Source organism: Pogoniulus pusillus, chromosome 15, assembly GCF_015220805.1.
Source record: "Pogoniulus pusillus isolate bPogPus1 chromosome 15, bPogPus1.pri, whole genome shotgun sequence".
Lineage (NCBI taxonomy): Eukaryota > Metazoa > Chordata > Aves > Piciformes > Lybiidae > Pogoniulus > Pogoniulus pusillus.
In genome coordinates this window covers 20,780,401-20,799,796 of record NC_087278.1, presented here as the reverse complement: position 1 = coordinate 20,799,796, position 19,396 = coordinate 20,780,401, and the positions used below count along the sequence as shown (strand labels likewise).

Sequence of the window (19,396 nt, the reverse complement as noted above, 5' to 3'; positions counted from 1 at the left end):
GCGGGGGGGGGACGCCGCGCGTGCGCAGGCGGTGCCGCGTCGGTGGCAGCGCCGCGCTGGTGGCAGCGGCGGGGGCGGGGCCAGCGGCGGGGGCGGGGCCAGCGTCGGGGGCGGGGCTCCGGGCCCTCCCTGCCGTCCGGCGCAGACAATGGGCCCCTCAGCACCGGAAGCGAACGGTCTCGGCTGCCTCGCACATTCCTCCGCGGCGGAAGCGGGGCGGCCCCGCCCTCCCGGGCTCGCTGCCTGCCTTGTCTTGCGGTCGCGCCGCAGCGTGTCCTGAGGGCCGGCGAGGAGAAAGAGTTTCGAGTTCGGGTCTGGCAGAGAGGCGCTTCTGGGAGCGGCGGGCCCAGGAGGCGGCCGGCTCCTCCGTAGCAGGAGCGCGCTTGCCAGAAGCGTGGCCGGGGGACTACTTTTTGGATCGGAAGGCAACGCTTGTCTCTGCTTCCGGGGGAGGGCTCAGAGCGTTCCGCGTAACTTCCGGCGAGCTGGAACGCGAGTGAGAGGGGCTCGGTCCGGGGGGAGACAGCCCCGGGGGACGGGACAACAACACTCGGCGGGAGCCGCCCCCGCCGCCCCGCACCGCCGCCTCACCGCGCTCCGTCCTCGCCTCTTATCCCCTCCCGGCGACCGTCTTGCCCGGCAGCAGCTACCGAAGGATGCGCTTCGGCCACCGGTCCAGCTCCGCCGACCTCCTTTAAGGGCCCACTCCCGCTGCCCCTCTCCGCCCTGTCCCGCCGCGCCCCTCGGTGCTCTCCCCTCGTCGTCGGTGCTCTCTCCGTGCGGCCATGTCGGGGGGCGGTGGGCCGCGCTATGCGGCCGAGTTCGTTCCGCCGCCGGAGTGCCCGGTCTTCGAGCCCAGCTGGGAGGAGTTCAGCGACCCGCTCGGCTTCATCGGCCGCATCCGCGGCTTGGCCGAGAAAACGGGCATCTGCAAGATCCGGCCCCCCAAGGTACCGCCGGCCGGCCGGGCGGGCGCCGCGCTGCGGGCAGGGCGGGGGCCGGGCTGGGCCCGGGGGGCAGGAGAGGCTCACCGTGTGCCGGAGGCTCTTCGGGGTACGCTGCGAGGTCCGAGAGGGCCCGAAGTTTGGGTGGCAGAAGTGTGGACGCAGGAACCTGGGGAGCCCCTTCCCCCCCTGCCACTGCTTGCATAGGGTTACGTACATCGCCTTGCATAGGCCTCGGTGCCTGTGCCAGGGATACCAAGGAACCTCCGTGGTCTTTGACCTCAGAGCTAGGTTTTGGTGAGGTTGCTTTGGAGCAGGTAAGAAGCTAGCAGGGCTTGGCCACGCCAGGGACTTCTTTTTAGCGTAGCTTTTACTTTTTAAAGAACCCCAGCCCGACGGCGTGCTTCTGGAAAGTGCCGGGGCTTTGTAGGCGACATGAGAGGCTTGCTCCGGGAGCGGGAGGAGGAAGAGTACTCATTTTTACTGTAGCCTTGTTTATCATCATAATCCTTATTGTTAATAGAGGTGCGGCCAGCCTCTTTGGGCAGGGGAATAGCAGGTTAGGAGGCAGAGCTTAATCTCTCTGGCGACCCGATCGTTTGCTGCTGCCTTGTCCTGTGACCTGGTAAGCTGTTTTACACGAGAACATCAGGCAATTTAAGCAAAAGGTGGTTAGATCACTTCGGAAATCGACTATAAGTAAGCTTTTAATGCAGCCTTGAAGATGAACATACTGAGAGAGAGAGGATGGAGAAAAACTGGGTTAAAAAAAAAGGAGGCATGTAACTGAGAACCAGCTTGGATACGGGGAGTGCTGGTTGGGTTTCATGATCCTTTCTCTTCTCCTGGCCTGTCTGGGTTGCTGGAATCTGGTTGGTTGGTTTAGTGATACGGTGAAAACTTGACCTCCAAGGGGCTGTCCTTTCTAAAATAAGCAGAATGGCTTAGGTTGAGAGCCCAGAAGAAATGGATCCAGATCCTGTTCATCGAGAATAAGTTCAGCTTTTCCTGGCCGTTGGAACACCTTTCTGCATGACTGCTTAGCTGTTTGCATTGCAGGGTTTTGGGGGGGAGGGGGGATGCGTGTGTCAGGTTGATTGGCAGCCTGCAGCGAGGCACTTTAACCTTTTCTGCTGTATTATTCTTTTCCATTGTTGGAAGCTGTAAATATTTCACGACTGAGCTTGAGGCTTTTATATGCTGTAGCAGTGTGAGTGATAAATACTTCCTGTGGCTTGTCCACCTGGCATGGGCTGTCCTAACTCTGCTGTATTTATTGCCAGATAATCTGCAGCGGCTTAAGCTTTCAGGGAAAAAAACAAAGCTGAGTTATACTTGTTGTGATGTCTGAACACGGTTTAGAGAGATGGGGCTAGAAGGCACATGTGGTTGAACCCCACGACTGCGTGGAGAAAGTCGTTATTACTTAAGGCTGCCTTTCTGCTGAAGAGTAGGACTCCCAGCTGGTGATCTTATCTGTATTGAAAGGACTGTAGGCAAACACGAAACAAATCAGGTGCCAAATAACCTGCTTTATTTAGTCTTTGTCGCTGCTGCCTGGGAGAGCTTTGCAGTGCGCTGTGTATATGGAACTCTGCATTTTAAAGGTAAATAACCAAGCAGCTACGCCTGCATCCCTTGGGTTTAAACTCAGCACGAGGCAGTGCCTGCTGAAGTTCTTTGGACCTTTATTTCACGTTGATGTTTTTAATTCTGTGAGGCTCTCCAGGCTGAAGTGTTGTAGGAAGAACTTCATTTTAAAAGCACGAGGAGGGGATAAAATTGGGAAATGATGTAACCAGTTCTACTGGGAAGCTCATTCACTCGAAAGCTCCTTTGCTCAGACACATTTTCTGCATTGTGCTCTTCTGGGAGAGATTTCTTGAAGCAATAAAATGCCTTTTCTGTGTCTTTGTTTAGGACTGGCAGCCTCCATTTGCTTGTGAAGTGCAAAGCTTTCGTTTCACTCCGCGAATTCAGCGCCTGAATGAACTAGAGGTGAGCTGGTCCACTCTTGGTACAATGTTGTGTCTGCTCTGGAAGCAGTAGGTCTTCTCGCTGGAGATTTGCATTTTGGCAGGTTTCTGGATAGGGGAGACTTTAGAAACCCATAGACCACATCAGTATTTATGCTTGGCACTGGCAGGCTTCGTGTAAAATAAGTCTCCGTGGCATTGAGGAAAGTCTGGTTTGGATTTTATTACTCAAAATAACCACAAGATACTTTTTTTTCCCCACATTCAACTGGAAACATCTAAAATGAATGCCAAGTACCATGCTGTTTAGTAAGAAGAGCCAGTGTCTAGCCTTCAGAGCTTCACAGGCCAATGAATTTTTTCCCTTTGTTTAAATAATTGCTGTTCTGAAGCCCCTGGTTATGCTATGTTGTCTTGATAATGCCTTTTAAAGCTTAACATTATTTGTAGTCATACTACAGTTGGTTCATTTCATGGCTCAAAAATCCATAGGAGCTTTCTTGAAAGTAGTAGGAGTGCCATTCTGCCCTGGTGTTTTCTAAGCCTTGCTCTGCTCCTACACCTAAATGTCATGTATCTTTTGTGTCCCTTTGGAAAGGGATTTAGAATCACAGAATCAGTCAGGGTTGGAAGAAACCACAAGGATCATCTAGTACCAACTCCCCTGCCGTGGGCACAAGCACCCTACCCTACATCAGCCTGGCCACAGCCTCATCCAGCCTGGCCTTAAACACCTCCAGGGATGGATGGGGCCTCAACCACCTCCCTGGGCAGCCCATTCCAGGCTCTCACCACTCTCATGCTGAACAACTTCCCCCTCATGTCCAGCCTGAATCTCCCCACCTCCAGCTTTGCTCCATTCCCCTAGTCCTGTCACCCCTTGAGAGCCTCAAAAGTCCCTCCCCATCTTTTTTTATATGCCCCCTTCAGATACTGGAAGGCCACAATAAAATTTGGGAAGTACTCAAGGGAGGAGGTCCCTCTGCATGATTAAAGCATGTATAAAAACTGTTTGTAACTCTCCCCCTCCAATGTCTATTTTAATAATGGCTCTTGTGTTTCTCCCTGAAATGCTGATTTTTCGCTAGGATGGCATATTGGTTTCAAACCCAGAAGTTCTTAGGTAGGAGTTTGGTTTGTAGGCTTTTGAATGCTGGAAAAAACCCAACATAACAAATATTCTGTTAGTAAAGATCATAGAATCAGTCAGGGTTGGGCTTTTGCTTTTGCACTGGCAAAATCTGTGCACTGTGATATAAACTTGCCTGTTAAGGGTGAGTTTTTCATCTCAATGAGTAGATTTTCTTCTTGCAAGATAAGAGAGTGATTGGCATTGGAATGGGCTGCCCAGAGAGGTGGTGGAGTCACTGTCCCTGGAGGTGTTCAATAAAAGACTGGATGAGGCACTTAGTGCCATGGTCTGGTTGATTGGATAGGGCTAGGGGGTAGGCTGGACTGGATGAGCTTGGAGGTCTCTTCCAGCCTGGTTGATTCTATGATTCTAAGGAATTAAGGTAATTAGAATCATAGAATCAGTTAGGGTTGGAAGTGACCACAAGGATCAGTTAGTTCCAGCCCCCCTGCCATGGGCACAGACACCCTACCCTAGATCAGCCTGGCCATAGCCTCAGCCAGCCTGGCCTTAAACACCTCCAGCCATGGCGCCCCAACCACCTCCTTGGGCAACCCATTCCAGTCTCTCACCACTCTCGTGCTCAAAAACTTCCTCCTCACATCCAGGCTGAATCTCCCCACCTCCAGCTTTGCTCCATTCCCCCAGTCCTGTCCCTGCCTGATAGCCTAAAAAGTCCTTCCCCAGCTTTTTTGTAGGCCCCCTTCAGATGCTGGAAGGCCATAAGAAGGTCACCTGGGAGCCTCCTCTTCTGCAGCCTGCACAGCCCCAACTCTTTCAGTCTGTGCTCACAGCAGAGCTGCTGCAGCCTCTGAGCATCCTTGTGGCAGTACTTCTATTTCTAGGATTTTTTACATGACTAAGAACTCGCTTGCTAAGCTGCACTGCAGAGATACAAAGAGTATAAAAAGATGTCATGTGTTTGCTCAGGCCTGTAAGGTGTATTTATGCATGTTTTGGGATGTGCACGTTTGTCTTCCTTTACTGATTGCAGGCAATGACAAGAGTGAAGCTGGACTTCCTGGATCAGTTAGCAAAATTTTGGGAACTCCAAGGATCTAATCTAAAAATCCCTGTGGTGGAGAGAAAAATACTGGATCTCTATGGTCTCAGCAAGGTGAGTAAGCTGTAGGTAAGACAGGGATATTGGTTTGCATTCAAGCTTGAGAAGCCAAGCAACAGAGAAGACTTATTTTACAGCATTGATCTCCTCAATACAGGGATGAAATAGGAGAGTGGAAAAATACAATAAAAATGTTGGTTTTATTGGATGGTTGTGTCAGACATGTCAAGCACAGTTAAATCAGTTGCCTTTGCTTGCTTTCCTTACATCATGTGTTTGTTATCTTGCATGCAGCTTGAACATCCTGATGTCGGTTGGCCACTTGCTTTTTAGGTCTCATTTTTTCAAGGTTGAGCTACAGGAGTTTGAAATGAGTTTGAAAAAGCAGAAGTTCACTTAAATGCAGTTCAGCTCCTGACCTAGCAGCTCTGCCATTGACTTGTATAATTGCTCCTTTCTTTCTCCCAGTATATGTTCTTGACATGACATAAGCATGCCTTGAGAACAAACCCTATGAGGAGAGGCTGAGGGAGCTGGGGGGGTGCAGCCTGCAGAAGAGGAGGCTCAGGGCAGACCTCATTGATGTCTGCAGCTACCTGAAGGAAGGTTGTAGCCAGGTGGGATTGGTCTCTTCTGCCAGGCAAGCAGCAACAGAAGGAAGGAACAAAGTCTGAAGTTGTGCCAGGGGAGGTCTAGGCTGGCTGTTAGGAGGAAGTTGTTGGCAGAGAGAGTGATTGGCATTGGAATGGGCTGCCCAGGGAGGTGGTGGAGTCTCTATCCCTGGAGGTGCTGAAGCCAGTCCTGGCTGGGGCACTTAGTGCCATGGTCTGGTTGATTGGCCTGGTCTGGGTGCTAGGTTGGACTGGATGATCTTGGAGGTTTCTTCCAACCTGGTTGAATCTGTGGCTCTGTTCTGTGATCTTTGAGGCTTTATAATGTCAGGCTTCTGCAGTAATTCTTTGAGTAAAATTCCAAAACAGGTTAGGCTTAATGGTTGCTAAAGTTTTATACTACTACTGTTGTCTTTGCTGTGTTTTTTTACAAAGATTGCACACAAATAAGTTCTTTTTTGGCTTTTGCTTTTGCATGGGCAAAATCTGTGCACTGTTACATAAACTTACCTGTTAAAGGTGAGTTTTTCATCTAATTGAGTAGATTTTCTTCTTGCAAGGTAAGGAATTAAGGTAATTAGAATAATAGAATCAGTCAGGGCTGGAAGGGACCACGAGGATCATCTAGTTCCAAGCCCCCTTGCCATGGGCACGGACACCCTGTGATGCCCTACCCTAGATCAGCCTGGCCTTAAACATCTTCAGGCATGGGGCCTCATCCACCTCCCTGGGCAACCCATTCCAACCTCTCACCACTCTCATGCTCAAAAACTTCCTCCTCATGTCCAGGCTGATTCTCCCCACTTCCAGCTTTGCTCCATTCCCCCCAGTCTTTTTATTCCCTGAGAGCCTAAGAAGTTCCTCCACAGCATTTTTGTAGGCCCCCTTCAGATCCTGGAAGGCCACAAGAAGGTCACCTGGGAGCCTCCTCTGCTCCAGCCTGCACAGCCCCAACTCTTTCAGTCTGTGCTCACAGCAGAGCTGCTGCAGCCCTCTGAGGATCCTCGTGGCCCCCAATTCTGGTGCTTTTGGGTTAGAGGATCTGTTTCCATTCCTTGTCAAGGTTTGTAAGGAAAGTAAAAATGTAAACATATGAATTGATTTATTTTTGTTTTTAAGTAAAGAAGTCAGAGTCTTTTAACCAGTCTGGAACCGATGGTAAAATCTGTCTTGGGACAGTGAGAAATTGTCAGGTTACTGTTAAGAGAAGTTTTTAGTTGCCTGCAGATAACACAGGTCTCAGCTTAGTTACTTAGTTGCTCCTCTGGCTTTTTTTTTTTTTTTGGCACAGATAATTTCAGAAATGAAAATCTCCAGAGAAAAAAAAAAAGAAGTTCAGTTGAAATTTAGGAGTAGTTGATGTAAAAATGGCTTTTCTATATAGGATTTAAATCAAATGATCAATAATGCTGTTGTTTGATCTGACTGTAGCCATCCCTGATAACAGGAGCAACCTGAGTGAACAAATACATCACTGCCACAATTTCACTTTCGAATTTACCTCAGCTGTAAATTTCACTCCAGCAACAAAAAGCTTTTGCATTGGGGTTTCTAACAGTCTGTGAAACAGTAAAGCACATGTAAAGAAACATAAGGCAAGGCTACACTGTCGTGGAGGTGCTTTTAGTGTTACAATAATAGCAGTGACATGAAAATTCATTTGGCTTTTAAGCTGCTTGGCAGTGAAACTAGACAGGATGGAAAAATGGCCAGTGATTCTAGGGAAGCAACTCATGCTGTGATCATCATTGCTTGGAGGCAAATGGGTCTGTGTACATACTAGTTACATGGAAGCAGTGATAGTTCTGTATGTGCATTATGAGGCTCAAACCAGTCAGGTGTAAGAACTGGGCTGAGTTAATTTGGAAGATAGATTCAACAAGGCCAAGTATAAGGTCCTGCACCTGGCTTGGTGCAATCTAAGGCTGGGTGGGGAATGGCTGAGAGCAGCCCTGAGGTAAAGAACTTGAGGGTCTGGGCTGATGAAAAGCTCAACATGAGCCTGCAGTGTGAGTGCAGCCCAGACAGCAACCCTGTGCTGGGCTGCAGCAGGGCAAGGGAGGGGATTCTGCCCTTTGGCTCTGCTCTCCTCAGCCCCCACCTGCAGTCCTGTGTGCACTTCTGGAGCCCTCAACACAAGAAGGCCATGGAACTGTTTGAGCCAGTCCAGAGCAGGCCACAGTGATGCTCAGAGGGCTGCAGCAGCTCTGCTGTGAGGACAGGCTTCAAGAGTTGAAGTTCTGCAGCCTGAAGAAGAGAAAGGTTCAAGGAGACCTTGGAGTGGCCTTCCAGTATCTGAAGGGAGCCTACAGGAGGGCTGGGGAGGGACTATTGACAAGGTCTTGTAATGACAGGATGAGGAGGAATGGGTTTGAACTGGCAGAGGGGAGATTGCAACTGGATGTTAGGAAAGGATTCTTTGCAGTGAGGGTGGTGAGACACTGGCACAGGTTGCCCAGGGAGGTTGTGGAGGACAGAAGCACCCAATGTGATCAAAGATCACATTCTGTGCTTCTGTCCTCCACAACCTCCCAGGAGGTGCTCAAGGCCAGGTTGAATGAGGCCTTGAGCAACCTTTTCTAGTGGGAGGTGTCCCTGCCTATGGCAGGGGGTTGCACCTAGATGAGCTCTGGGGTCTCTTCCAACCTAAACCATTCTATGATTCAGTTTTCTCTCTTTTTACAGCAGCCTGACATCCAGAGTCTTGTGAGAGTATAATTCTGCAGTTGTGAGCTCCTACACTCCCTTTCATCTGGGGTTTGTTTTCTAGCCAGACTTGTGTTTTGCAGCAGAGTGCAAGCCTGTTGAGAATGAACTTTCCATTTGTTGTGGTGGTGAGATTTGTGTTCTTTCCAATACATGGCAAACCTTAACTGACCACCTCCTCCTGTCCACAATTTAACACTTGCTAGGAAAATTGAATGTGCTGAGTAATGAGGGTAAATGTTTATTATTGCAACAACAGTCCATCAGGAAACAAAGACTAAATTCAGGAGTTTGCCACTTTTGAATACTTGACTGCTTTAGTTGATTCTTGATATATCCAAGAGCTGCTCAAAACTCTTCCCTTTTTGATTTGTGTTTCAGATTGTTGCCAGCAAAGGAGGCTTTGAAGTAGTTACTAAGGAGAAGAAATGGTCTAAAGTGGCAAGTCGACTTGGCTACCTCCCAGGAAAAGGCACTGGGTCGTTACTCAAGTCTCATTATGAACGAATCTTGTACCCCTATGAGCTCTTCCAGTCTGGGGTCAGCCTTATGGTACGATGATGCTTCTTCAGGATACGAAGAGGGGACCCAGACTGCATGTTGAATGCTCTTTATTGCTGCATGTGAAGCAACAACACAGGCTCTATGCTTTTAGAAGCTTTAGCTGTGTAAACAACCCTACAGCCACCCTCAGTAAACAGCTCTACAGCCACCCTCATGCTTACCTGTGACAGCAGTGCTCGCAGCTGGAGCGTGGCATCGTGTGGTTGTTTTCTGATTGCCCTTCTATTAGGACTGAGGGCAGCCTTGGTGGGAAGGAAAACAGGGCAAAAGATGATATTTGGGAGGATGTCTGTCTTTTTGAGCTTGAGATTGCTTCCTTGTTTAGAGTGTGTAGCTTAACTGGTCTCTTGTCAAACTGGTCTGTGGAATGCTGTGGCATTTTCACTCCTGTGTCTCAGCAGAGTGTTTCACATCCCCTGGAATGATTGACGCTGCCTGATCAATTGACCTGGTGTTCTATGTTCTGATCCTTTAGGGCATCCAGAAGCCAAACTTGGACCTTAAGGAAAAAGTGGAGGTTGAGGAGCTCAGCTCAGATGCCCAGGTTTCCCCAAAGCAGGCTTCAAGGATGAATGTTGTGCTGAAGAGGACCAGGCGCGTCAAGTCCCAGGTACAGAGGGAGCAGATCTGCGCTCTCCCCACTGCCGCAGCAGCACTGGCAGTGCAGTGGCCTTTGTTTGGCTGTGGGAGCCTGCTTAAAAGCACTACCAGAAAGCAGCCTTTGTTCGTATAAAATCTAGAGAAGGATGCCTCTTTTGGGCCTGGTTTTGCTTATGGTAGCTGCACTGTAACTGAAAACGTTTAAAAGCTGCTTTTTGTTTATGACAGGTGGCCTGGCTACCTTTGTAGTTAATCTCTCTGTGAAAACTAACCAGATAGAAAGCTGTTTGTGAGATGATGAAGAAACTTCTGCTCAGGCAGAGCTGAAAACGTTTTACAACTCTTCCAGATATACCCATTAGTTATGCAAATACGTTGAGATAAGTCCTTGTTAACTGTGGGAATTGCACTTGAGCTAATTCCTCATCTGGACAGACTGGTTTGCTGAAGAAACAAAACAGCAGTTCCACAAGTTTTCTGCTGAAGAGCAGTTTCTTTTCTTCTGGGTTAGACATTCTGCTGTTCCACTATGTGATATTAAATGCTGGGAGTATCCTCCAGTGATTCTCAAGATGAAACGACACCATTTTAACTACTATATCATTAGAAGTAATCTTGAAGGCTTGTCCAGATGGCTCCATTGTTTCTGTTACATTGCTTAAAGCAGGCCTTCACCTTTTGGCACAGCTATCTGTTACTGGCAGCATACTGTGGCCCTTCACAGCACAGCTAGAGCTCAGAATCACAGAATCAGCCATGTTGGAAAAGACCTCTAGGATCACTGAGTCCAACCTAACACCTGATTAATTGAACCATGATACTATGTGCCTCATCCAGCCTCCTTATAAACACCTTCAGGGATGGTGATTCCACCACCTCCCTGGGCAGCCCATTCCAATGCCAATCACTCTCTCTGCCAACAACTTCCTCCTCACATCCAGCCTAGACCTCCCCTGGCACAACTTCACACTGTGTCCCCTTGTTCTGTTGCTGCTTGCCTGGCAGAAGAGCCCAACCCCACCTGGCTACAGCCTTTGCTCAGGCAGTTGTAGAGAGCAATGAGGTCTGCCCTGAGCCTCCTCTTCTGCAGGCTGCACACCCCCAGCTCCCTCAGCCTCTCCTCACAGGGCTGTGCTCCAGGCCCCTCACCAGCTTTGTCCCCTTCCTGTGGACACCTTCCAGCACCTCAACATCTCTCTTGAATGGAGGAGCCCAGAACTGGACACAGTACTCGAGGTGTGGCCTGAGCAATGCTGAGCACAGGGTCACAATAACCTCCCTTGTCCTGCTGGCCACACTGCTCCTGATCCAGGCCAGGATGCCATTGGCTCTCCTGGGCACACTGCTAGCTCATGTTCAGCTACTCTCTACCAGCACCTTCAGGTCCCTTTCTGCTTGGCTGCTCTCAGCCACTCTGTCCCCAGCCTGTAGTTGTTGTGTCCAAAGTGAAGAACCCTGCACTTGGCCTTGTTCAGTCTCATCCCGTTGGCCTCTGCCCACCCATCCAGCCTGGCAAGGTCCCTCTGCAGGGCTCTCCTACCCTCCAGCAGCTCCACACCTGCTGCTAGCTTGGTGTCATCTGCAAACTCACTGATGCTGGACTCAATCTGCTGGTCCAGATCATCAGTAAAGATATTGAACAGGACTGGGCCCAGCTCTGGCCCTTGGAGAACACCACTAGTGACTGGCTGCCAGCTCCCTGCTGATATGTCAGCAGAACATGGGCAAAAGCTGGATTTAGATCCAACAATCATTACCTGCTTGATGCCATTCTAGACTTACTTTAAGCACCAAAAATTTATTTTCAAATGCTCTTAAAGAGTTTCTTTCAAATGCATCTTCCTTATGACTGAGATCTTTTGAGTATACTTCATAAACCTTCATCTTTTTCTCTGACCTGACTGATTTAGACTAAGCTGCTTTTTTAAGTCTCTTTACTCCACTTACTGAGACTGCCTTGCTGTTTATTCATCATAGCCACATAACAATGCATCTATCCCAGGCTGTGCTCTTACATGTCTCTCAAACCCTCTATTGTCAGTGAGCTATCCAGTAAAGCTGAGAACACTGCAGGAACTGAAATGGTCATTTGTTCTGGGGGATTCTGGGGAATTGGAACAAAGCTTGTGGAATAATGCTGCTGGGGGCCTTTCTCATGATTTCAGTGGCACCATATTATATTAGGATCCTGTGGGGTCTTGTCTTCTGCTGATTTCAGTAGAATAATGGGTCTCGTTTTTCCTGCTTGGAAAAAAAACATTCTGTGGTGATTGTGGCACAGTGTATCTGCTTCATGTCAGTTAAGGGGCTGCATTTCAGAAAGGAAAGAGTTGATTTTACTTGGATCATCTGCAAAAAGTACATTTATGTATGTATTTATTAGGCTTGTAGCCATCCTCATTCTTAAACAGTAGAGTTACTAAAATGAGTCTTTCAGCACAGAAAAAAATTCAACCTACCTGCTTAAGACACCAAAATTACTCTTTTGGAAGCTATGTGTAACTCTGTGAAGTTGACTCTGAAAGTGTACTTAAAGGCCAAGAGTTGTTCTCAGTAGCCCCACATGGTGGAACTGTAAATATCTGGAGCAGGCTGAGAAATGGTTCCAGTGTTCAGGGCGCCTCCATGTTATAAAGAGGACTCTGCTTACTGTTTGAAGTGCTTACCTGGAACTGTACCACTGATTGTCTCCATTATAGAGTCACAGTAGCCTTCAGAGAACAGGTAATATGTAAATCATGTGAGAAGCTGCTAGCTAAATGTCATTCTGCCCTGGCTGCTACACCTGGAGGCTTTGTGTGCAGTGTGCTGAGCAGCCTAGGGCCTGGGTAATGAGCACAAGTGACTGTGCTGACCTTGGCTGCTTCTCAGTAGAGCTCCACAAGTACTTTGCAGGAACGCTTTGCATCTTGCAGATCACAGGATGGGAGAGAAGCGACTTCTGGAGATCTTTCAGTCAACCCTTCCTGCCAGAGAATCCAGCACAGGTTGCATGGGAACACACCCAGACAGGGCTGGAAAGGCTCCAGAGAAGGAGACTCCACAACCTCTGGGCAGCCTGTGCCAGGGCTCTGGGACCTTTACAGTCAAGAAGTTCTTCCTCGTGTTGAGCTGGAACTTCCTGTGCTGTACTTTCCATCTCTTGCCCCTTGTCCTGTGCCAGGGCACAAGTGAGCAGAGGCTGTCCCTGTCCCTTCCTTTCTGCCCCCCAGCCCTCAGCTAATTACAGACATTTGTCAGATCTCCTCTCAACCTTTTCTCCAGACTAAGCATCCCCAGGGCTCTCAGCCTCTCCTCACCAGGCAGTGCTGCAGTCCCTTCAGCATCCTTGTGTTGGACTCTCCCCAGCAGATCCCTGTCCCTCTTGAACTGGGGAACCCAGAATTGGATGCAGTATTCCAGATGGGGCCTCACTAGGGTAGAGTAGAGGGGCAGGAGAACCTCCTCGATGTGCTGGGTACTGAATACACCTCAGGATCCCATTGGCCCTCCTGGCCACAAGGGCAAGGCCACTTACCTAAGAATGGGTGTTAAATAAGAAAGCAGAAATATCATAATCAACAATAAACAGAGATCCTCAGTGATAGGAGGAGGTGGTAGACTTAAATATGATTTTCTAGAGCAAGTGAGAAAATAAAGCCAGAAGAATTCTCCACCATGAGGGATGGGTTGAGAATGTTTGGATCCTGTAATCAGCTGTCAGTTGAGTCCATTGTTTCTGAATAGGAGGAGGCAACAAGAAATAGACTCAATTCAAATCAGGAAAGGAAAATTTCCTTATGGAAAATTGAGTTTTAGGAGGGAGGGGGAAAGATGAGTGGATCTTCATAGGTGACCTGTTAGGATGTATTTTAATTGGTAAGGGATTTGTCTAACAAGGTTGCAGCAAGGTCATTTCTAGTACTGAAATGCAGTATTGTGGTGTGGGGGGGAAGTGAATTAATTTCCTTTTCAGAGGATATTAGTGCCCAGGGAATTTTCTGAAGGATTGAACTCAGTTTTGAGTGCTGTATCTGCTTGCAGTTTACTTTTTACAGCTGTGGTTGATTGCAGAATAAGAGAATCAGTAAAATAAGCTTCCAATTTTTTTTTTTTACTGTGAAAGATTTTCTTCCCTGGGAGCAGTTATGTAAACCCAAAGAACTCTGGGTTGTGCTGACAGGTGCTCAGAATGTATTGATTCTTGCTTGTAACTCTTCTGGTCTTGTGCACGGGGGATGGAATGGGGAGGATGCAAATGTTTTGAAGTTGTCTGCTGACAGTACCAAACTGGGAGGCTAGGCTCAGACACCTGGAGGCTGTGAGGCCATTCAGTGAGGCTGAGAGCCAGGCAAAGAGGAATCTAATGAGGGTCAACAAGGAGAAGTGCAGAGTCCTGCACCCGGGAAGGAAAAATCAACTGCACCAGCTACAGGTGGAGAAGGACCTGGGAATGCTGGTGGGCAGCAAGTTCTGCATGGGACAGCAGTGTGCATTGGTGGCCAAAAAGGCCAGTAGTATCCTGGTGTGCATTAAGAGGAGTGTGGCCAGCAGATGGAGCGAGGTTCTCCTCCCCCTCTACCCTGCCATAGTGAGACTTCATCTGGAGTGTTATGTTCAGTTTTGGGCTCCCCAGTTCAAGAGGGACAGGGATCTGCTGGGGAGAGTCCAAGGGAGGGCTACAATGATGCTGAAAGGACTGGAGCACTGCCTGATGAGGAGGGGCTGAGAGGCCTGGGGCTGCTCAGTCTGGAGAGGAGAAGGATGAGAAGGGATCTGTGCAATGTCTATCAATAGTTGAGGGCTGGGGGTCAGGAAGGAAGGGACAGGGACAGCCTTTGCTCACTTGTGCCCTGGCATAGGACAAGGGGCAAAGGATGGAGCTGGAACTTCTGTGCTGCAGTTTCAGCATGAAGAAGAACTTCTTGACTAGGCACAGGCTGCCCAAAGAGGTTAGGGAGTCTCCCTGTCTGGAGCCTTTCTAGCCCTGTCTAGATGTGTTCTTGTGCTAGATTCTCTAGTCCTGCTCTGGCAGGGGGGCTTGGACTGCAAGATCTCCAGGGGTCCCTTCCAATCCCTACCATCCTGTGAGCCTGCGATTTGTGGGTTACTGTGACAGTAACAGAGCAGAGAGGTGGTGAAGTCTCCATGTCCTACCTTTAACAACAGTGTAAAGATGGTGTGTGAATCCAGTGGAGCTGGATCATGTTGTTAGGATTCACTAACATAGAGGAAAAGCCTTTGGGTTGTGCTGCCACTTGATGTGTGAATCCAGTGGAGCTGGATCATGTTGTTAGGATTCACTAACATAGAGGAAAAGCCTTTGGGTTGTGCTGTCACTTGAGAAGGTGAGAGAAACAAAAATGTGTCTGCATCCTTTAGCAGGGAGGAGCTGAGACTGGAATTGCAGTTTACCAAAGGGTGGAAAATACACAGTGTAAAGGTGTGCTGGAACTTTGTGTTGTTAGGAACGAGGAAAGGGCAAGAGATGCAAGATGACTGCTTCCATGCACTCACAGTTTTGGCTGTGGTGGACTTGATGATCTATGAGTTCTCTTCCAACCTTGGTGATATTGTGATACAGTCTTCAGTGACACCACCAAAAGCCTTCTGAATGGTGCTGATACTCAGGCTTTCAGCTGTCAGTACCATAGCAGTGTTCACAAGGTTATGTAGGCATCTGATTTTGAAGTGTTTTGTTTCACCACCTGTTCTTTCTGTAAACTCTCTAAGCTTTTTTCCACACAAGTAGGAATGGATTTAGTGGGATCCATGGGCAGGGACACCTTCCACTCAGTCAGGCTGCTCAAGGCCTCATTCAGCCTGGCCTTGAACACCTCCAGAGAGGGGGCATCCATGACCTCTGTGGACAACTTGTTCCAGTGTCTCACTACTCACTGTAAAGAACTTTTTGCTGGTGCTTAGTCTAAATCTGCCCTCCTGAAGCTTCAATCCATTCTCTCTCATCCCATCTCTACAAGCCCATGTAAGAAGTCCATTCTCTTGTGTTGAATTGTTCATCTTTCTCCTCCAGACTGTTCTGGAGGCATTCCTCACCCAGCCTGTATTTGTGGTTGGCCTTGGTGAACTTCTTGAGATTGGCTTGGGCCTACCTTTAAGCCTGAGCTTGGGCCTACCTTTAAGCCTGAGCAAACCCCTCTAGCTGCCCTCTCTTATAGAATCAGAGAATCAAGCAGGTTGGAAGAGACCTCCAAGCTCATCCAGTCCAGCCTAGCACCCAGCCCTAGCCAGTCAACTAGACCATGGCACAAAGTGCCCCAGACAGGCTTTGCTTGAACTCCTCCAAGGGCAGCAACTCCACCACCTCCCTGGGCAGCCCATTCCAATGCCAATCACTCTGCCAACAGCTTCCTCCTAACATCCAGCCTAGATCTCCCCTGGCACAACTCTTCCCTCCAACCTGTCAGTTAGGCCACACAGCTGCACTCGGTGCTGCTGCCCATGGCACTGACAAAGATGTTCAACAGCACTGGTCCCTGTAGCCACCCCTGAGGAATGCCACTTGTCACTGGTCTCCATTTGCAGGAAGGCTGGGGAGGGACTGTGGACAAGGTCTTGTAATGACAGGACAAGGAGTAATGGGTTTAAACTGACAGAGGGGAGATAGAGACTGGATGTTAGGAAGAAGTTGTTTGCAGTGAGGGTGGTGAGACACTGGCACAGGTTGCCCAGGGAGGTTGTGGAGCACAGAATGTCCTGAAAGCCAAACCTTGTTCTTTTACCTGCTCTATAAGTAACTGTAGTTTAGCTGTAATCCAAACTGCAAATCATGTAGAAGATTGGGACAAAAATGCTGTCTCTTGTTCCATTTGCATTTGAGTTTTGAAACAGGAAATTGTCTTGTCAAGCTTCCTTTTTCTTCCTCTTGATGAGTCTTAAATGAAAGGTATAGATAAATGCTGAAGAGATCTGGAGGGGAAATACTGATGGCTTGTGCTGATGTGGTCTTGTTTGTAGGCAGAGGCTGGAGAAATGAGTAGAAATACTGAACTCAAGAAGCTGCAGATCTTTGGAGCTGGACCCAAGATGATGGGACTGGCGTTGGGAGCAAAGGATAAAGAGGGTAACTAAATCTTGGGCTCATTGCTTTATAAAGTAACAAGGATGTTAAATCTTTCTGCATGTCTCATTGTGAAGAAGTAAGCAAATCATTCTAACTGGAAAAAGAAAGTGGCCAAGTATGGTAGGGTTCCATTCACAGTTATTCCTGCAGCCTGGCAAGGTGTATTAGGTAGTAACAGTAACAATACACAGAGCTCACAGAAGCATTCTGGTTGGAAAAGACTCCCAGGATCTGTTATCCCTACTCTGCAAAGCTCACCCTTAAACCATATCCTCAGCTGCCACATCCAAATGGATTTTAAACACATCTGTGATGCTTTGGGAGTGATCTGCCCCCTCACTCTTATGAAATCAGCCAGGCTGGACTCAGCTGGCTGAAAGTTAAGCTTTATATCATGAGCTTCACTTGGATGTCTTGGAGCTGAGAAGAATATTCACAGCTTAGCACAAGATACAAGCAGATATTTGCAATATTTACAGCTATAGACAGAAATAGACAAGTTAAAGGTAATACAGGAGCACAACAGCCCTACCAGAAGCCAGAGTCCCCAGGAGGGGCTCCCAACCACCCTTCCACCTCCTTTCCACCCCTCCGCCTTACCCAGTGTGTGCCTTACGTGCAAGGTGAGCTTTGGAGGGTTGGCCAGGGGAGTTAGAAAGCAGAAGGATTAGTTACACAGAAGCAGCCCAGGGAGAAAAGCACAGGCAACAACTGTGACAGAGACATACACACTCTCTGTCTTAATCTGTGTTCTTGCTGTTCTCCCCCTCAGCAAGCCTCTGAGTGAAGCAGATGTCACCATTGTTTCGTTTTCACAGCCTATCATCCAAATTTTCTCATTAAAACATTTTAATTAGCCTCAAACAAGCACAGCATCCAGGGTTGGTGACTCCACCACCTTCCTGGGCAGCCCATTCCAATGTCTGATCACTCTTGCTGGGGAAAAAATGTTTCTTAATATCCAGTCCAAACCTACCCAGTCACAGCTTGAGATTATTCCCTCTTCTTCTATTTACCTGTGAGAAGAGACCAGCAGCAGCCTCTCCTTTCAGGTAGCCGCAGATGATTAAGCAGCTGTTGCAAGAACTGAGAGACTGGAAGGGAAAATAGGGTTTGGCAGCACTGAAACTGATCCTGCCAGCTAAGTGCACCAGTTCTCAGTTGAAGTCACTCTGTTTTTAAGGTGACTGCCACCCTAAGAGACTAAACAAACCATCTTTTCCTGATCCCTCTTCGCTTCAACTTGGCCAGGTATACCGAGGGCCTTTCTTTAGCCTCTCAGGTTGTTTCTGATAGGAAAGGCAAGGAAACCAGTCTGAGCATCTGTTTTGGTGTTGCAACTTAAACCTATTTTGATGTGCTGTTAATACCTCTGACCTGCCTTTTGCTTGAAGATGAGGTGACACGGAGGCGGAAGGGAACCAGATCAGAGGCATTCGGGATGCAGATGAGGCAGCGCAAGGGAACGCTTTCTGTCAACTTCGTAAGTCTGATGCTTTCCCTGTGATTTCTGATCAGAAACTGAGTTGCCACATTGCTCTGTTGTTGTTTTTCTTGTAAAACACTCTCCCAGCCTCCCCTCAAAAAAGATGAATTATGGGAAGAATGACAGCATTGTCAAAAATCTCTGCTCTGTGTTTTGGTTTTAACCTTTGGCACAGGAAGAATGTTGTAGTGTGAAGGTTCTTGCTTGTGATGTGGTTGAGGGCTTTATTTTGCCACAGACTTCTTGCATGCTTTCAGTAGCCACTTTCTATTTGAGCTCCTCTTTGTAGAGCAATTCTATTATTATTTCCTTAAAAGGTGTTTTTTGAAGTGCCTCTGGTGCTTCAGGAGGTTTTGCTTCAGCAATTCCAGCTTTCATGTCTTCTCTGGCTTGAGTTGCAACATGATTAAGATTCACGCAAGAAGAACCCTTGAGAGGGAGAATGATAGCATAGAATCAAGCAGGTTGGAAGAGACCTCCAAGCTCATCCAGTCCAACCTAGCACCCAGCCCTGTCCAGTCAACTAGACCATGGCACTAAGTGCCTGTCCAGTGTTTAGCAGTCTGATGTTTAACCATGGAAAAGAAGTGTATGGTGTTTCTTAATGTCTTTCCCAGCACTTTTTAAGCATCAGAATGCAGTATGTGTATACCACCATGAATGAGGATGGTGTGCTTTTAATGCCCGAAGAATTGGACTCTGCTACTAACTCAGCCTCATTTTATTTTAAGCCTGAGAACACTTGCAAGAGTTTAAGTTTCAGCCATAGAAGGCCAAGATGACCAAAAGTCAGAGAATCACAGAAGTGTCAGGGTTGGAAGGGACCTCAGGAATCATCCAGCTCCAAACCCCTTGCCGTGGGCAAAGACACCTCACACTGGATCAGGTTGCACAGAGCCACATCCAGCCTGGCCTTAAAAACTTCCAGGGATGAGGCTTCCACCACCACCCTGTGCAACCTGTGCCAGGGTCTCACCACCCTCATGCTGAAGACCTTCCTAACATCTAATCTCAATCTGCCTTTCTCTAGCTTGGATCCATTCCTCCCAGTACTGTCACTACTTGACACCCTGAAAAGTCCCTCTCCAGCTTTCTTGTAGCTCTCTTCAGACACTGAAAGGCCACAATAAGGTCTCCTTGGAGCCTTCTCTTCTCCAAACTGATCAATCCCAACTCTCTCAGCCTATCCTCACAGCAGAGCAGCTCCAGCTCTCTGCTCATCCTTGTGGCCTTTCTCTGCACATGTTGCAT

General features: G+C 48.4%; 1 protein-coding gene across 3 annotated transcripts in view; it reads left to right on the top strand.

Annotated features, from left to right (window-relative positions):
* Window positions 1-124: 124 nt before the first annotated feature.
* The window catches only part of KDM5A (lysine demethylase 5A), a 62,754-nt gene continuing 43,482 nt past the window's right edge, over window positions 125-19,396 (top strand). For 2 of the 3 annotated variants that reach the window (XM_064155661.1, XM_064155660.1), the window contains exons 1-7: window positions 125-950; window positions 2,865-2,942; window positions 5,047-5,169; window positions 8,814-8,984; window positions 9,472-9,606; window positions 16,554-16,659; window positions 18,054-18,142. In XM_064155661.1, coding sequence (XP_064011731.1) covers window positions 786-950; window positions 2,865-2,942; window positions 5,047-5,169; window positions 8,814-8,984; window positions 9,472-9,606; window positions 16,554-16,659; window positions 18,054-18,142 — 867 coding nt within the window. In that variant the 5' untranslated portion in view covers window positions 125-785. The remainder of the gene's footprint in view (window positions 951-2,864; window positions 2,943-5,046; window positions 5,170-8,813; window positions 8,985-9,471; window positions 9,607-16,553; window positions 16,660-18,053; window positions 18,143-19,396) is intronic. The other variant, XM_064155662.1, reaches the window with a different exon arrangement.